The following is a 19,006-nucleotide window of genomic DNA, read 5'->3' as shown; positions in this document are numbered from 1 at the left end:
AACTCAAGTGGACAAGGCCCTGGAGGCCCGATACGAGTTAGCCCTGCTTTAAGGGGGGAGAGGGTTGGACCAGATGACTTCCAGAGGTCCCTTCCAGCCTAAAAATATTTTACGATTCTACCAATGTTTCTTGCTTATATACCATCATTGGCCTGGGTAGGCACTTCAGCTCTGAGAGCAGGGCACTACTAAGCCTGCATACAGGCAGTGAATCTAAGCCCTCCAACAGAGGGCTCTTGGTGAGTCTTGTCTAATGTAAATTTAATCTGTGGCACCAAAAACTGTAGATGATGATGATAAATATTATAATAGAAAATTGTAGCATTCTTCTTCTCCAGTAATTTTGTTTCTTATGAAATAAAAGCTCTATCTAAAATCTTTCTAAAAGAGAACAACCGTTGGGGATAGATGATTTGCTAAATTCTCACAAACATCCACCCATGAAACCCTTAATGGGTTCAGAAAACAAGAATCTACATTTAATAGTTTATTTAGACAGTACATTAGATAAACACTATTAAAAGGTATTAGAAGAGATTCCAAACATCCCATGAGACACTGAGCATTCATGCATTTTGTATAAAACCTGAATCAACATGGAAGCTTATCTAGCAGCAAGCAAGTTCCCATCAACAGCAGTGGCCGAGTAACAAATCAATAGTTACAAACTGCCAAGGGGAGAAGACCTTGAACACCATTGAAGTGACAGGGACATAGTTATCCAATTTCCAAGACAAAAACAGAGCAGGTGTTCAAGTCTCTGTGTTCATGGCTGTATACAATAAGCTTCAGACAGAAGACAGGATTTGTGAATAGTCCAGAGAGGACAACTGCAGAAGCATGAACAGTCAGCAAAGTAGCTGTAATTTGGAATTACTCTGTACAATTGAATCTGATTACTGTTACCACAACATGCAAAAAGTTCTTCTACAACTCCCTTAACTTAGCTAGAGAATACGTTCACCTACTTGGAAAATGACAAGGCTCTTAAAAAAAAGTTGCTTTTCACCCACATTGACTGACTGCTTTGGATTTCCAAATCTAAGTAGTAAGACAGTAATGTCAGACTAATTAATGATTTGCATCCACTTTAAAACACTGGGAAGTTATATGATTCTTCAGGCATTGCCCACCCAACTCAGAAGAAAGATTATCAGAAGTCGAGGCTGTAACAGGAAGATCACTGGAGAAACAGCAACACCACTTCAGGACCTTCCCAAAGGTGCTGTGTATATGGCTCAGCCCACAAAAAGCTGCATGCACCTCATCCACATGCCTGCAAAGGTAGCTGAGTTAGTGTAAACTGCTTTTGAAGTTGTCCAAGTGCATGAGGTGACTTGGTGCTCACTCAATCTGTTTTGTCTACTCTGATGTGCAGGCTATAACTTCTGCCAGAGAGCTAGTAATAAATGGGGGCAGGAAAGGGGAAAAGCAGTATGATCTTAAAAACATTACAGCCTTTTCCGATGTGACTGTCATCTCCTGGTGGAATTTCTAGTCACCTCCAAAAACTATGAACTAAATTACAGCTGCCTATAGGTTTTGTGTGTGAGCTTCTATATCAGTCTGCAGCTTTTCAAAATCCACAACACATGCATTTCAACCCACACTTCCAGTGAGCCTTCTTTTGATGTAACTGTCTTGGACATAGAACCGATTTAAACAAAAAATGAACTCACTGAAGAAGCTGCCCAGCTGTTGTAATTGTGACTATCCAGTTCTTTTGTAACTGAAGATGCATCTACAATGGCAGCAATGAGGTACAAAATGAAGGCGCTTCCATTAAAACACAGACCCTGTTGAAAAACCAAACAATGTAATTAATATGCACATGCATTTGTTACCATTTTCTATTCCAACATTACAAAACTCTCCTCTGAAATATAATCTACACATGCAATGTACACAAGAAATGTGATTCTTAACTATTTTTACCTTCTTCCAAGTTTCTATCTGTAAGATTAAAATTTAACTGCTTATTTTGAAGATCCATAAATGTTAAAGCACATTTTGGACAAACTGTTCTCTCCATCACACTAAATCCAGAAGAGTCTTAAAGCTGGTGTACTGTGATTTTCCAAAAGTGGAAATAAGGACAAAGTTTGGTTGTCACAACCTAAGTGTTAGGCAGTAAGAATATGACACTACATGAAAAAAAGAAAGAAACAAAACAAAACTGCAATTTGATTACATTTCTAATCTACACAAAGATACACTGTAGGAATCAATAACTCATGGCATATGAAGAATATTTATAAAGCTTCCAAAACTTTGTTTTCTCCACTTCTGAAGGAGATAAAGATGGTGTAATTTTTTCAGTCATATTCTTCCACTTTTCAGTACCTTTCCCTTCTGCCTGTTTTCGAGAGGAGAAACAGACAGATAAAACCAAGGAGGAGAACAGTCTGAATGGACTACATGGGTCATCAAGACCCACCCATGGCAGATGCTGCATTTTCTCTTCCAAGGAGCAGAGTTAATGTCTCAGGGTACCTGTGATCATTACTAAGAACGAAGCAAAGCAGGTAACAGTGATCTCACATAACGCTACAGAAACAAGTAAGAGTTTGTTCAGGTTTTGCATGCGAGAGAGAACAGGAAAGGAAGGGAGAACGAAAGTCTAAGAAGATGAAAGACACATAAAAAGGTGTGAGGGGTTTTTTTAAAGTACGTAATTTTAATACTTTGTCCTTTACTTACCTCAGTACTTGGTCATGGCTATAGGAAGTTCATTCTGACAAAAAAAAAATCCCCCCAAACTCCACCCTGCTACTTGTCTAAGGCATATGAATTTGGCCAGAAAATGTACTTTTAGTTCACTGGTGCCATCTTTAAGTGGAATACCCATGACATACTTTGCACCTAGTTACAACTGCAGGAATTAGTAACTCAGTTTAGACCAGGTCCTAATGTTGTACATGATCTGCTCCCTTCAGCTTCTGGCCCCATGTTTGCACTCCAGAGTGTCACACAAATATCACAACCCTTAACTCTGTTGCCCTAGTTGTCTCTAAACATTGCCATACTGGTACAGCTCCAACTTACTAATTTCCATGGTGTGACCCAGTGGATGCTAAGAATATATGCCAAATATTCACTGTTGAATTCACTAGTCACCAACTCTGGCAGAATCTAAAAAAAGAGCTGCAGCCCAAGAAGAGAATTTCGGAAGGCAGTGACAACAGCTGTACACATGAGCAATTCCCTCAGTGCACCAAAGCATGGATCAACAGCTTGAAGTGGTTGGTATGGAAGCTCCTCACATCCATCTCCATGACATTTTGTTCTGGCAGAGTTTACTTCAGACTTGGTGGAGTCTGTCTCAATGCCACATACTCCCATGACACACAGGGTTTGAAACTTTCTGAAGGGAAGCCATTCCCCAAACATGTGCCTTCTCAACTGCAGGCCCCTCCAGAGAGCAGCATGCTGTGCTGTCACATGTCAACATGTCAGTCTTCAGGTCACCACTGCTTGTATGAGACTTCCCATGCAAAAAGCCTTCTTATAGTTTTCAGAGCAGCCTGAAGGGCATGCACATCCTCCTGTGGTTCTTAAGTCCCTGCAACTTCAGGGCATTTGGAAAAGAGCCACTTACCCACCTTTCCGCAGCGCATCGTGGGCAGTGCCTCAGCACTCTGATGGAGTCCAAGGCCTGGCACTTGAGGTTTGATTCGCACACTTATAAATGAGTGGTGTTTATCTCACCTGTATCAGCTGATCTAATACAAGGTATTATCTCTATTCACAGACCTCACCTCTCGTTTTATCTGGGCATTACAGTAATAAAATATCAAACTGTTAATTTTAGGATAAGATGCCAACAATTGGCAGGTTCAGGTGAACTTCTGTAAAGCACTGATTTTCAAACTCCAGATTTGATTGCCTAGAGTATTTGTTGTTGTTATTTTTAGATTTCCTGTTCCAAAAAAGACTCAATTACCCTGGAAAGCCACAAATCCCTGCAATATCTTGTCATGTAGAAAAGAAAAAAAGCACATAATTTTTGCAAACTGCTGCTCTGGGAAATAACACTGTTGGGGAAGATGGAATGCAATGCAAGCTGATAGGGCCTTTATCACCAATATATTACTCAAACCAAATGGTTCATGCTAAATTACCATCTGCTTCTTAAATTCAAATTTACCAGATTTTAAAAGCTTCCATTGATTGTTTTAGCAAAGAACTTGCACTATTAAGGAGAGTAAGTTTTGAAGCACGTCCTTTGGGTTAATTTGCAGTAAAAGTAACTGCCTCTTAAGCAATTTGGTAATGTGCTTAACCTGCAAAAAGTGGATTTATGACAGAAAAGTCCAGATGTAATTTTGGATACTGCATACAATAGGCACAACAATAGCTCAACAATAGTTTGAGCTAACTGTCGCCTAAGGAGGCAGAGCAATAACTAGCAGAGACTGAATTTCAGGATACTTCAGAGAATAGGGGGAAGGTGGGCATAAACTCACTCACTCCAAAAGGTGTGTGTCACTCCAAAAGGTGTGTGTCTTGAATGAAGACATTAGCAATATCTCTCTGAAGAGAGACCCAACATTCCTGTTGGCCAGCCAGGAGTGGCAGAGGTCCAATTCAAAGGCTGTTCCCAACAGCTCTTTTAATACCTTAGGGCAAAACAAGCTGGAATGCAAGCATCTTTTATTTATTTTGCGTTTATATTCTCTTCATATTACCCTTTACTATAAGAGGAGACTACCTTTTGGACCTACATTTATGTGATCTTACCTACAATGTGTTTGGAACTCAGAGCAAGAAACACACTCAATATGAAGTAGAAACAAATCGAATACTCCAGCTTGTCTACCACATAGATTGGGGGCAACCCATTTATGTGCAGCTGTTGTCTGATAATAGTGTTAAACTGATGAAATAGGGGTAATGACTAAAGCAGTATCCAAATGGATACAAAAGATGCTTTCCCTTTGAATGTACTTTACTCACATCTGATGCAATAGGGGAAAAAAAACCCCACACCTTTAAATATACCCAGACACATTACTGCTGTAATTGAAATAATCCAACATTTCTATAGCAGTGTTATAGCCTTAATGGTAATTGCTGGTCATGAAACTTGAAAATAGAGAAGCTATCTGAACATAATCCTGGTTGTTCTTATTAGTAATTGCTATAGCTGGCTATTTATTACAGCAGCAAATAGGAAGATGAAAAGAAAAGAGTATTCAATTTTAGTCACGTACACAATATAGCTGATAACAAGCTGTTTGCAACACAGAAGTCAAATATTTTATCATAAAATTAACAGAATTCTAGTCAATAATCTTTAGCTAGTAAAAAAAAAAAAAGAACAGTATCTCACTGTATCAGACACATGCAAAGCTAAAATTTATAATAATTCTTCGATGGGTCACAAATAGCCAGTTGGCTGAGATGACAATGACTTTTAGGATCTATTACCCTGAACACCAGCCTGTTATAAAAATCATGTAAAAATATACAGTTGAGAGGTACAGCTAGCCAGGTTTGTTCAAACCACAAAAACTGGATCTGAATTTTAAATGCCTGTGAAATTTTTCTGTAATTACATTAGCTGTTTATCTGATTTGCATTAAATCTTGAGCTAAAAGCAAAGGCACGTATTTTACATAATAGCACGTATTTTACATATATACAACACTAATTTTCAGCACCATTTTCACAGTAGGCCATATATGAATTGTCAGACTGTTGCTACCTCTGAACCACCTTTGCTTTTACTTTAGCCCAGGAAGACTCATAGCCCTGGAAGAGCCAGGGTCCCACTTCCAATTCATGGTGTTGATTCAAGAAGGGATTTCTGCTGTTTAAGCCATATGGCCAGATCTGTTAGCTCAGAGGCAGCAACAGACTCATTCTTCATGCGATGTAATCACTACAGGGAGAAAAAGAGGCCACTGTGCATAAATATCAGTCACATGCACATTATTAAAAATCAAGTCACTACATCAACCACTGAACAAAACAGTGAAACACCATAGGAAAAGTGTTTTAAAAGTGTCTGGGTACTATGAAGGTTAAACACTGCAGGTACGCAGCCACACAGTAATTAGGGAAAAATCTGCAAAAAGCACAAGTACAGTTCGTTAACTACACCCACAGAATGCATCAATATTTTATTCTTGTCATAACCCAGCAAACCTAAAACAACAAAGAATGGGTGTATTTACCACCGTGGTCCATGGCACCTGGGGGATCCTGGTGTAGGTCATTGTCATGTAGATGATCAGAAAGAAGACGGTGAGAACCCAGTAAAACACAGCTACAAACATCACCCAGCCAAAGGCTGGATATAGAAAGTATTCTGTTCCAGCTATCAGGGTCCACACCAGCAGCCCCAATACCTGCAAAAGTTATGGAGAAGAAAGAAAACTGTTACACAGTCTTAGACCTCATACATTTATTCTAGGTCAAGGAACGACACCACTGGCATTCAGATAACAGCATTTGATGAGCTGAGTTGGGATGCTACTCTGACAGAATACTAATCTAACAAAAAAGAACTGATTTTGCTGTGCCAGGGTGTCACAAAAGGAAAGGCAAAACGAGGTGTCTTGGTATTGTTTTAACTCACTTTAACTATTATGGAGCCATACTTGCAGTGGTTTTACAGCTAGCTCTCAAAAGGATTGCTTATTACAGCCTACTAGCTTATGTGCATGAAACTCAATACTACTATTTTGCAGTCAGCTAAGTCACTTTAGAAACAGAAGCCTGTGAAGGACCACTGGGATCTTCAGGTCCCATCTGCCACAGTCACAGGTAACTTGAGTAGTTGGGATCTACTTCAAAATGCTCCACACCTGCTCTGTGGACTGGCAGGCACCATAGACACAAAACAACTCCTAGGCCTTTATTATAAAAGGTAGTAGTAAAATATCAACAGCCACCACCACTGTAACATGCTGCTGGACCAGAGCAAGTCAGGTTGGGAATGTCATTATATTCCACAGTTCTTAAAGCATCTCCCAGGTGACCTGACCCTAAGTAGTAGGCAAAAACTCACATTCAAGCAAAGTCCTCAAGCAAACCAGTCTGGGGAAAGAAACTCTGTCCTGATCCTGAATCTGGCAATCTGTTCACATCTACGACATGAAGAAATACATGAACCAGAGATTTCAACGTACTCTCTCCAGTTTTCTCTAGTGTTAGGTGATCTCCAATACATTAAGAGGGATGATGAGCAAACAAAACAGAAGTCAAGTCATATGCCACAGGAAGAAAAGTTCTGTGTTTTGCAAGTTGTCCAGCAATTAGAAAAATCTTAATTGTAAAAAGAAAGGGATATTTTATACCTTGAAAACAAACAAACAAAAAAACCCAAACCCCACCACACAACACTTTACTGGAGTCAGATGTGGGAACTAAAATTCTTATATTTGAAACAAGGCTCATCTCTTTCTGCTATCTGGACCATGGTGAAACACCCTAGCAGTGAGAAAAGGAAGACAAAATTAAAGCAAATAGCAACACACTTATTTAACAGACAACAGCCATAGCTAGACAATCTAAAGAACCTTCTACCCCAATACTCTGTCTCCAGCAGTGGTTAATAACTGATGTCTGAAGAAATATATTAAGAACAGAGCATGCAATAGTAATATTTCCTTGGACTACCTTCGTCGGCTCTCAGGAATGTGCAGTGGAGGACTTCCTGAGCCTACGGTGGTATCTTTGTAATCAATAGCCCCTGACAGAAGATGACGGTTTTGCTACAGCTTCATTTGCACAAGAGCCAATCCTATTCCCATGTAAGTTGTTGGCCATGGTCCCATTTACTTTTCTATTGTAGAATTGAACATGTAAACATTAATGATAAATCCCTAAACATTATATACAAGACAAAAACTATACTGTTAAACAAAAGTTTATTGTAATCAGTCCTGCTAACTTTCAGCATCTACCTCATATCTGTTTATTTTGTCTTCAATTCATCCTCCAAATTGCCACCCAAACTTAATTCAGCCCTCAATTTATTGTCTTGTGTGTTCACAGTATATTCCTGCATATTAGTTGTACATTCATCCACATCTGCACCATGTATACATAAAAGCCCTGCACAAATGTCTGTTCCACTTTTTTTTTTTTTTTTTTGGTCTTGTAATACAGAAGGCACATAATGGTCTTTTTAAGAACATTTTTTCCACCGTTTTCACCAATTCAGCAATTTCTCTTTAATACAAAGCCCTAGAACTTGCTCGGACTGGGATAAAATTTCCTACCTTCTGCAGCATACCAGGGGAGGGCAGCATTGCCTCAAGAACAGTTCAAATAGCATTAACTGGGTAGTTTAAAATATACACTATTCTTTAATGCAGTTATCCGTTCAGCAATGCTTCCCATAGTTAATTTTAATTCTCGTTCCAACAACGTTTTACTAATGGCAGCAGTTCAGTTAATAATGCCTCAAATTGCACAAACTACCCACGATTAAAAATCAACTCAATTTTAGTGTAATAACTGCTTTAAGATTAAACAATCCTGATAAGACTATTTAGCTAACAAAATACCCTTTTCTTAGGATACAAAGTTGCTTTTCATTGTGCCCATCCACTTTAATCCAAATTTAAATTAATTATCCAGAAATTGTACCTATGAATAACTGGTCTCATGCTTGATAAATAAAGACAGATTTATCCTAGATCTGAATATCTAGTAAAACACCAAGAACAGAAACTTCGAAGATGAGACAAAGAAAACAAAGAAATTAAACATCGTTAAACACTATAACCTACTGACAACAGTGTTGGTTTTTAGAAAGCTTTTAAAAATAGAAGTAGACTTTTTCATAAAAAGCACAAGACCATGAAAAATGCTTAATACTAAATTCAACACAAATAAGATCGATAAGGACACCTCACCTTATATAATGGATTATTTCTGGAAAGAGTAAAAACTTCACAAGCATCAAATTATTAAAATGAAAAAGGAAAATTCTGAGGTTGCATGAGACCACTAATCTTACATTACCACATAACAAAGCTACCAAGACATTAACTAGAGCACTGGTATTCTCACTGTTCACTGTTTTTTCCAGTAATATTCTAACTTGGTGTTATCACCCCTCTTCCAAGATAATTTTAATATTTAAGCAGCTGTACATCTCACAGGTATTCCAAAGAATTGCTTTTAATGGATGCTTTTTAGCCGGCCCGTATCAATGACAGAACAATTTATCTAAGCAATTGAGATGCACCATGGATGTTACAGATTTATATTCTTAACCAGTTCTTGGTTCATATGCATCGTAACTTTGATTGGTTGCCTATTAGAGCGTATCTGACATTTTCAGTTAGATCCAGATACTCTTACTGCATATTACTGGAGCTGACAGGCTGAAATAATATTTCAGGTTTCTTGATTAGACCCGAAAAGGTCAGATCAGCTCATGGTCAGCAATTCACTCTATGTGTGGTTAAATGATATGGCAAATGGTTTTATTGCATATGTAAACATACGCAATAAATTGATTTAAAGTTCACACTGACCATCAGCATCTACAAAATACCTAAGAAGTCAAAGGAACACAGACATCTAGACAAGTCTTTTGTGATTAGCTTTTCTTCTCAGCATGTTAAATACTGAGACAGCTTCTGCAGTGTTAAAAGCCTGTCTCGTAATATTCTGACTGTCCCTTACATTACACGTTTGCTGTTCAACAGATCAGTACAAACTAGATGGCACTCGTGCGTCTGCTGGAGCTGAGAATGCCACTTTTCCTGCTGATTTGATAACAAACCTCCCCACTGGGAATAACTGGATTATATTCAAATGCCATCTCAATGAGCATCTAGCGTACAGAATCTGGCAAGTGAGTGACAGGTATGCCATACCATAAAGCAAAGATCAGCAACTGCAATACTTGGGGAGCGCCCACAGTAATTCAGCGTGCACAGACAGTACACAGCTACCTTCACTGCTTCAGATCATCTGAAAGACAAGGGAGAAAGCTCCACTCAGTAACTGGGAAAGGCCTGTATCTTGTTATAACCAGGTATGCTAGACTGTATTAGTAATAGCTGAGTATTTGATTTTAATTTATGAGCAAGTCAGAATATGCTTATTTAGAATTATAGGAACATACTACAATCCTGTCAAAAATGACTCTGAGAAAGGGAGGAAAAAGCATCAAGACCACCAAAGAAAATAATGCATGTGGTAGTCGATGAGAGGGGATGCTGGGTCCTAAGACTATAAGGGCTCCGCCAACTGGGTCCAGTTTTTCAAGTCAGATAGGAGACAGGGATTTCACTCATCAGCACATGATAAAGGCAAGCAGTTTTCCCTTGTTTATTGCAGTCTCTGATTTTACCTCAGACAACTATTTTGTGATCATTTGGCTGCTGCTTGATCAGGTACCTCCATTACTAGAATGCATTAATATGTCACATGTACTAATGCATATGTCAGCAGTTGGCAGATACCATAAAAAGGGAATAACTTTGTAGCAAAGTCCAATATTATTGAGTGTGCAGGTTTAAAATTAGATGCTTAATTGCATATTCAAACCCTTAAATAACTGCTGTATTTTTTCCACAGTGTTGAGAACTTCAAAAGTATCGGACTAAAAAAAAAAAAAAAAGGCTTTATTGCCTAGTAGATGAGACACATCTTGTCTCACGTCGCTGGTACAAGTCAGCAGGTATGAAAGCAGGTGTGAGCTTGAATCTGTGTATCCAGTTTTGCTTTTTTAAGCAGTTTAAAAACTGCAGAACTGAATTTGTACTTGCAAACTGTATTTAAAAAGCCTGTGATGTAGTGACTCCTCTCCAGTGACGCTAGTGTTACAAATTCTGCAGCATTCATCTTGACTGGTTAACTCAGCAACACAGTTAAAAATGTTTATGCATCCCTTTCAAAGGCAAAAGAAGTCTCATTGTGGCAGAACTGACAGGGAGAAAAACCTATTTGGCATGTTTGCCTGAAGCTTTTTCCTATTCTTTATCCTAGAGATGCTTCCTAGGACCATTTCAGTTCTCTGTATGCGTAAGTATTGTAGGATTTATACAGAGTTGCTACTAGCACAGATGGAAATGAAGGTAGAAGGAGACTAGAAGAGTTGTGCATTTGCAGCAACAGTTGTCTCCTGTATTCAAGCCACCTAAACATGGATAGAATCCAGCAAGTAGAAAGCAAGACAACTTGCCTCTCCTTCCCATGAAAGGAGATTTACAACTAGAAGAAAGAGAGACCATTCTAAATTATTGCACATCATTGTTTCACTACTAAATCACAAGTTAGGAGCTACCTCAGCAGCAGCACAAGCATCCTATGGATGTCTCAGCCTCCATCCTTTTCTTCCCTTGGCTACTCTCTGCAGGCAAAAAAACCCCAGGGAGTCTCCTGTGGGCAGGGAGAGCACAAACACTTCTCATGCCTGCTCCCTAGTTTCTTATCTCACCTTTCATGTCCCTTGGGAAGACAAGGTTGGAAATGCTTTTCACCAGGCACTAAGAGGGTAAGCAAAGATCCCTAAGGGCAGCCAGACCAGCAGTTCAGCACTATAGGGGCTCCCCTTATTTGATGTTGGTTAGTCAACCACCCCTTGGGTGTTTGTAAGCATTTGACAGGTTTGGAACAATGTTTATTAATCTTATCATGACATGGATCACACACCAAAACGCAGGATCTTATACTGTGAATCAAAATATCCGGGGGTGGGGGTGTCATTTAAAGAGGAAAAAGGGGGGGGGGGGGAAGGGCATTCCTCCTCTATTGTTCCTGTAAGACATGCCCAGGACAGTCAGTCGTATGAACAGGCAGATTTAATTGTCTTATATTTGACAGATACGGAATGACTTTTTTTTTCTTCCAGCTATGGCTAAATGGAGTAAATGTTTGCAGTGCACTTAAATAATGTCTTTAAATCGGAGGTTTTGTGCCTTCATACACGACCTAAGAAGTGACATGCAACAATTCTGCCACCAGAGGGAGCGCAACCATTGCTTTTTTTTTTTTTTTAGAAAAACGCTTTCGAAGAGGGCACTTGGGCCGGCTTAAGCTGCCCAGCAGAAACATCAAGGGGGCAATTTGCATTTTGGTGCCAAAAGGTGCCAAACACCTGCAGATTGAAAGGGAACGCTCGAAGTAAGCGATATATATACAGAAATCTTTCATAAGGGTTATGCGAAGTTAAGAGTGTCTGCACAAAGCAACTTTGATGGGTTCACTTCCATTCTGGGTACAACAGCAATGTAAAATGTAGGTTTATCCAAACTACTCGAAATAAGGATCATTTATTTGTTTTACTTAAAAAAAACCAAAAACACAAAACAAAAACAACACACACAAACACCCCCAAACCAACCCCACCAAAACCAAACAAAAACAAAATAAAAAACCCAAAACCACAAAAAACTCTTCCCCACTATTTAGAAAATTGTATTTTAATGTCCATGGAGGAAAAATGCCTAAGAAAAAACAAGGTGAAAACCTACGAGTACTGCATAAATCAATTAAATATCAATCCAGACTAAAGCACAAAATATAAAAATCTTGTTTGTGCTGCAGTCAGAGAAAAGGTGATAAACATGTTTTAAAACTTAGCTTTTAAAACTGGAAGGATTCAAACTTAAATAAGATTTCTATTAACAGTGAGTAAAGATGCAAAGACGAGGAAATTCAAAAACATCTTTCAGCTACATTTTTTAGAGACATAAGATCCTTGCTTTGACATTTCAAGGACCATGTTAATGTACTCTGCAATAATCTAATCAATACACTGCCTTAGCCTACTGCTTCTCTTTCCCAGTCTCAAACGCTTTTTTAACACAAAACATTACAATGAGTTGACATCAGCCAATCACTGCCGTCCCCCTCCTCTTTACTGACAATGCTGTATACCACCTTTCCTCCGTAAGCATTTGGTGGCATCAGCAGTTGGAAGCATTTATTTTGCTAAGAGCTGCTCAGTGGAGGAAAGCTTTGTGATTCACCCAGATTGTCTTCTGGCGAGACGGTCCCGCAGAAGAGAACTCAGGCTCTACATACATGCAGGAAAAAATTCCTTTGAATTCTGCATGTTTTTACAGGTTGTACACCAAATAAAAGTAAAGGCTAGTGTTTTTGCTGAGACTTCTCAGGGCTTTGCCTTCCTAGCAAAATTAAAAAATCCACAGTGCTTGCAGAAACATGCTAGTGGTCATAACAGACATATCAATGAAGTATTGTATCATTTATACAGTAAAACTCTTAGCATCAAACTGAGTAGCAGCTACAGATCTCAAGTCTCTCCTACCTTTGAAAACATTTCTGTTTGTAATAAAACTGTGCAAAATTCAGTCTTCTACTTTCACAGAATTTCTAAAAATTGTCTGAATACCTTTTAAATTATTTTCAAGCAACCAGTTTCAGCGTTGAATCCTCCCACAAGTATTCAAACTTTCTGTCATGCTCTTGGCTCCATGGCAGCACCAGCGAGTACCCCTCACTGAGGGCTCGAAATACTGGAAACACTAACCATCACTTGAGAGAACACCCACCCTAGAGTTGTTTTTTTAGGATCCGTTTCCTAAGAAAGAAAACTACTGGAAGCAGCACATGCCAAAGTATGCTCCAGAAGTACATCTTTACTAAAGACTGAACTCTTACTCAAGAGTTTAGTCCAACTCCTATTACGAGCCACACAGAAAAACCTCCTGACCCAGGCTTGAAATGGGTCAAGGCCCGCTGGCAGACATTTCATTCAATAGGGAGCATGCCTATTCTGGGGTGAGAATTCAGACCAAGCCTTTCAACAGCTGATGGACCTCCAGTGCCTTTCCCACAGCTCCATGGAGCAGGGAAGTCCTCCCACACCTACCCCAATTCCTCAGGAAAGAGCCCTAGAGCACCTTTGCCTACAAACCTGGGGACCAGACCTCCCCACACCTGAACCAGTAAAGAAGGGCTAGGCCTGATGTTCAGACTGCGACACTCATTATCCAGATCAGCCATGCAGTGAAGATGTACTGAACTGGCCAGGGCATGCATAAATAAGGGTATTGGCTTGCACTTACAAAAGGATTCACACTGAAAGGCAGAGCCAGCTTGCACGAGTGCCCAAGAAGCTATAAAGTCTCATTGGGAAGAGCAGAGAGAGGGAGGCAGTCAGTGGCTGGCATTGTAAGCAGAAAACGTATTTTTCTGATCAGAATGGGTATTGCAATACCGCAGTGCTGCCTAGGCATAAAGACAATAGTGCCTGAGCAAAATGCAGTAGCACACCCCAATTTCATGTTACCTTAATGAGTCCACCACCTACTAAAATGAGTAAGTCACAAAGGTGCTCCTTCTCTAGCCTCCACTGACCGCACTGCGACTCATGCGTGAGGAGTCTTCTGGGATACAGTGTTCCAGCTCACTGCAACTGACAGCTGAGAAAAATAACTTGGGGGTGGGAGAGAGTAAGGAAACCGTACTGTCCATCCCAGCAGCATATTACAATGCTCAAATGTTGCTTCACCTGAGAAATATGCATGGAATGTGTGAGACCAGAGCTAACACCAGTAACACAGACCAAAAGGAGGTAGCTTAAATTAAAAAAGCAAGAGATGTTTTCTGGAAAACACAGACTGTCCCATCTCACATCAAAATTGTGCAATCACTACAAGAGTTTATTTCTTACAGTTTCTCAGGAAGTTTTGTCTGAAAAAATAACTAGAGATAGGGTAGTGGATATTCAGAAGGTAAACAAGAAATAAGACTGTGCTTGGATTGTAAATTTTGTTCCATGTCATCAAAAACATCACAACAGAAGATTAGAAACTGTTAGGAAAGGAATAAAATAATAAAAAACTCCACCAAACAGAACATATCACAGTGCTTTACAAATCAATGGTGTACCCACACATTGAGCATGTTCTGTTCATTCCTCTCTCCCATTTCTAAAATGATTCAGTTGGATTATGCAAGGCACAGAGAATGGCTCCTGCAAGAAAATAAAGTTAAGGTTGGAAAAAAGATTAGTCCGATTTTCCATTGAAGACTGAAGGAGAATATGACAGAAGTCTGCAGAATAGCAGGTGACAAAGAAAGGAACAAGGACTGGATTAGGACTTCCAACACAAGAAGCATCCAGCTAAATATCAGGCAGAAAGTTGAAAACCAAACAGAAGGAAGTGGTATTTAAAAAACAAAACAAAACAACAAGAAGGAAAAAACCAATACCTAACCATATTACAGAATTCATTCCCACAGGAAACATCATACACACTCCTGGCAGACAGGTCAGCCCTGTCTGTATATAATACCTATATACACGATAGTCAAGATGCAACCTCCAGCTCTGAAATTCCTAAATGTGCAGTTTGCTAGAAGCTGGAAAACTATAGCAGAGAAGGATCTTGCCATATGTGCTCCTTCTTACACTCCTTCCTAAGTTTTTGGTATCTGTCATTATCAGAGACTGAATACTGGACTGAACAGACCACTGACCAGATCCATTACAACCACTGTTACTAACTTCTGGTTTTAATTTGCCTTACTTTCCTGCAGGAGACCCTGGCAACTGAGTACTGGAAGCTGCAAAAGTGTTAACAGAATAGGATGGGATGACTACATGCCACATAAATATACTGTTTCTTTCCAAAGTAGAATTACAAGGAATAATCTCAAGCAATGGTGAAGAAACTGGCTTGAATTGTATCATCATGAAATCTATCTTCTCGGCAGACCAGTGGTTGATCATTAACAGGTCACTGAAATGTGTACAAAGCGTGAAGATTGGTCCTTGTCCCAGGGCACTTTCCACATTAAATGCTTTAAGGTTTTTGAGGGCTGCGTTCAGGAGCACACTACTGTTTACTGATGCCTGTAACTTAACGCTCGTGTTTTGCCTGAGGATCTGCACACACAGAGACATTTATATAGGTTACTGCACACTACACATATATTAACTTATATGCCCTTGCTAACACAGTGCTAGCCATCATTTTATCTACATAGCCACAGCAGAAGACACAGCCTCATCTTTGCCCATAGTGTTCTATTACCTAATGAAACTACCTTTAATGCAAAATACAGTACGATGGGCCCGTCCCAGGTCAGTCAGGAGAAAGACCTGCAACCAGCCTCAGAGCTGCAACCAGCTGTGGCTGACCAGGAACGCACTGGTTACTGCTATCGGTGGCTCCATCGAGGCCACAGTTTAATGTAAAAATAAAGAGGGATGGTGCAAAACACAACTGAAGACAAACAGCCTGTCCTAAAAAGCACTTACCTCTCCAGAAGGGCACCTGGTGAAACAGTTGGCAGGCAGTGACCTCCACAGCCCTTAAGCTCTAAATGTGACCGCAATGCAAGGAGACCGCCTGGCCTCTTATCTAGCAATCACAAGGGATGCGAATAAAAGGAACACTGCTGCTCCCTTTTCCTTCCACTTCAGCAAGGCCTGGCTGCTTATAAATCCTCAAGATAGGTGAAATTAAAAGGTTAAATGTTTTTGTATTTAACATTCAAATATTAATGCATTTTGGAGCTCTGAGTAAAAGTTGTAGCTGATTTCTTTGAGAAGTTACATTCCCAAGTTGGTCCTTTAAACGGTCCTGCCCTTGTACAGGCAGTACAGAAACAAAAATACATCCTATATGACCCACGAGACACAGTAGCAATTCATTGAGTTTATTTGTAATAAGTCCTATGACCAAATTCATACAATGCCGCATGATTTCATTGATTTCAATTTTAAAAGACCTTCATACTACAAAATTACATGCAGATTTGAGAGCTCATATTAGTAGGGAACATCAATTACTTGGTGGAAGGACTTAAAAGGGCTCACAGTGCTTCTCCGCTGCAATTTAAAAATTAAAAAAAATTTTAAAAAAGGGAAACCACACTGGCAGGCTTTTTAAATTCTTCTTTTGAGATCTGAAGCCAAGATTCGGACAAAGGAAGAAATTTCCTCTCCTCACATTTAAAAAGAATTTCTATGGATGATGAATTTCGTATCTCTTCTCAAGACAGAAAGGGTTTCAGTAGTGCAGCTGCAGTTTAACTGTGGGATAGGGTTTGCCCCCTCCCAGTTTTTGGTTCCTAAACCAAAGTTTGGGGGGGCATTTCTTGGGTGGGGCAGACAACAAGCTTAAGATACTACCTTTTGTTCCTGCAAATGTAGCAACTGGTTCACAAATATATGGGCGTTTTTCTGAGAAGGGACACAGGCTTTCAAGTCAAGTGTCGTGGTTTAACTGCAGCTAGCAACTAAGCACCACACAGCTGCTCGCTCACCCTTCCCCCCCAGTGGGATGGGGGAAAGAATCTGAAGAGCAAAAGAAAGAAAATTCATGGGTTGAGATAAGAACAGAACAGTTTAATGATTGAAATAAAATCTAATAATAATCATAATAACAATAATACATTGTAATGAAAACAAAAACAACAAGAGAGAGAGAAACAAAAAGGGGGGGACAGGGGGGACAGGGACACGGACACACACACACACACAAAAAAAAAACAAGTGATGCAACTGCTCACCACCTGCTGACTGACGCCCAGCCAGTCCCCGAGTCGTGGTCGCTGTCCCCCAGCCAACTCCCCCCAGTTTATATGCTGAGCATGACATCATACGGTATGGAATAGCCCTTTGGTCAGTTCAGGTCAGCTGTCCTGGCTGTGCTCCCTCCCAGCTTCTTGTGCATCTCCTCACTGACAGAGCATGGGAAACTGAAAAATCCTTGACTTAGTATAAACACTGCTTAGCAACAACTAAAACATCAGTGTGTTACCACATTATTCTCATACTAAATCCAAAACACAGCACTATACCAGCTACTAGGAAGAAAATTAACTATCCCAGCCAAAACCAGGACATCAAGTAGTAGAGACGTATTTCTGGAGGTAAAGACCATGGTATAGCACTTGTGCTCTGAATACAATTTCTCCTTTATAAAGCACACTTACAAACTATAAGTGTGCAGGTTTAACCTGCTGCGTACACTGAATACATGGTTGTCTTTGACACTTTTGGAAGTGCATTGTGAGGAAATTATTCCCCTTGCACAGAAAAATTAAAAAAAAGACTCAGCTTCAGTAATCTCTAACTCAGTCATCTCTTTTTACTTTTTCTTTTATCATTTAAACTGAAAAAGCTCAGAAGTGGATTCTGAGCTCAAAAGATACAGGGTCATATGTGTCTGGCTGAATGTGTCTTCCCCAATGTGGCCATTTATTATTATTTTTATTACTGCAACTACCGTTGTTTCTTAATGGAACATGATAGTAGGAAGGGTTTGTTCTTTTGTTCCAATAAATTCATGTAAGTGAAAAGAGGTTTGAGTTAACTATGTGTTCTTCTAGCTTGATCTTCCCTCTTCTATCTACATACAAACTTTTCCTTTGGAAGAAGTTCTATAGCACTCTATCTTCCTTTCTCTAACTTCCCTGAAGGGATACAGTTCCTGAGGGTAGAAAAATACCAGCTTCTCAACAAATGGCAATGATTTGTGTAAGTTACTTTTAACCTTCAGTGCATGTGTACATGTAAAATACACACACCCACAAAGAAAGTCATTCTGCCATCGTTTGTACACTAATAAGGTGAACTATTTTTAAAAGTGAATTCCTAACAATGGTAACTTATGAATTATGACTGATTATTTATGTAGTCCACTTTGTTTAAATGGTGTCCACGTTCTTCAAGAGAACAATGCTGTATACAGCTGCTTTATTAATAATGTCACTGGCTCTTTGTTGCTATTTTTACATCTCCATCTTCCTGTTAGGCCATGTAAATAGAGATGCCTATAATCGGCGGACGCACAGCATTGTTTCACAAATCTTAGCTGTTACATTAAAATAGAAAGCTTATTACTTCTTTGGGAATAACTTTTTATTTTGCTCTATAGTTAGGATACACAGTCATAAAGCCAGATAAGATGCAATGGAAAAATCAAAGACAGCATCTGCTAAGAAAGGCTACTGCTGCATTCTATATCCATTTAACCATGAGGAAAACATTAACTGCTCATTAAAAAAATTTTTTTTTAATTTTTAGAATGAAAGTATCTTTTCATTTCCA

At 39.4% G+C, this 19,006-nt stretch overlaps 1 protein-coding gene across 4 annotated transcripts in view; it reads right to left on the bottom strand.

The window, feature by feature from the left end:
• The window catches only part of CMTM8 (CKLF like MARVEL transmembrane domain containing 8), a 37,634-nt gene that overhangs the window by 1,658 nt on the left and 16,970 nt on the right, over positions 1-19,006 (bottom strand). For 2 of the 4 annotated variants that reach the window (XM_075495579.1, XM_075495580.1), the window contains exons 2-3: positions 6,180-6,353; positions 1,680-1,796 (exon numbers count right to left, since the gene is read on the bottom strand). In XM_075495579.1, the coding sequence (XP_075351694.1) occupies positions 1,680-1,796; positions 6,180-6,353 (291 nt within the window). The remainder of the gene's footprint in view (positions 1-1,679; positions 1,797-6,179; positions 6,354-19,006) is intronic. The other 2 variants (XM_075495581.1, XM_075495582.1) reach the window with 2 other exon arrangements.

This window comes from Mycteria americana, chromosome 2 (assembly GCF_035582795.1).
Source record: "Mycteria americana isolate JAX WOST 10 ecotype Jacksonville Zoo and Gardens chromosome 2, USCA_MyAme_1.0, whole genome shotgun sequence".
NCBI classification, from domain to species: domain Eukaryota; kingdom Metazoa; phylum Chordata; class Aves; order Ciconiiformes; family Ciconiidae; genus Mycteria; species Mycteria americana.
Note: the sequence above shows the minus strand (reverse complement) of the source record. Positions and strands in the feature narration are given on the sequence as shown.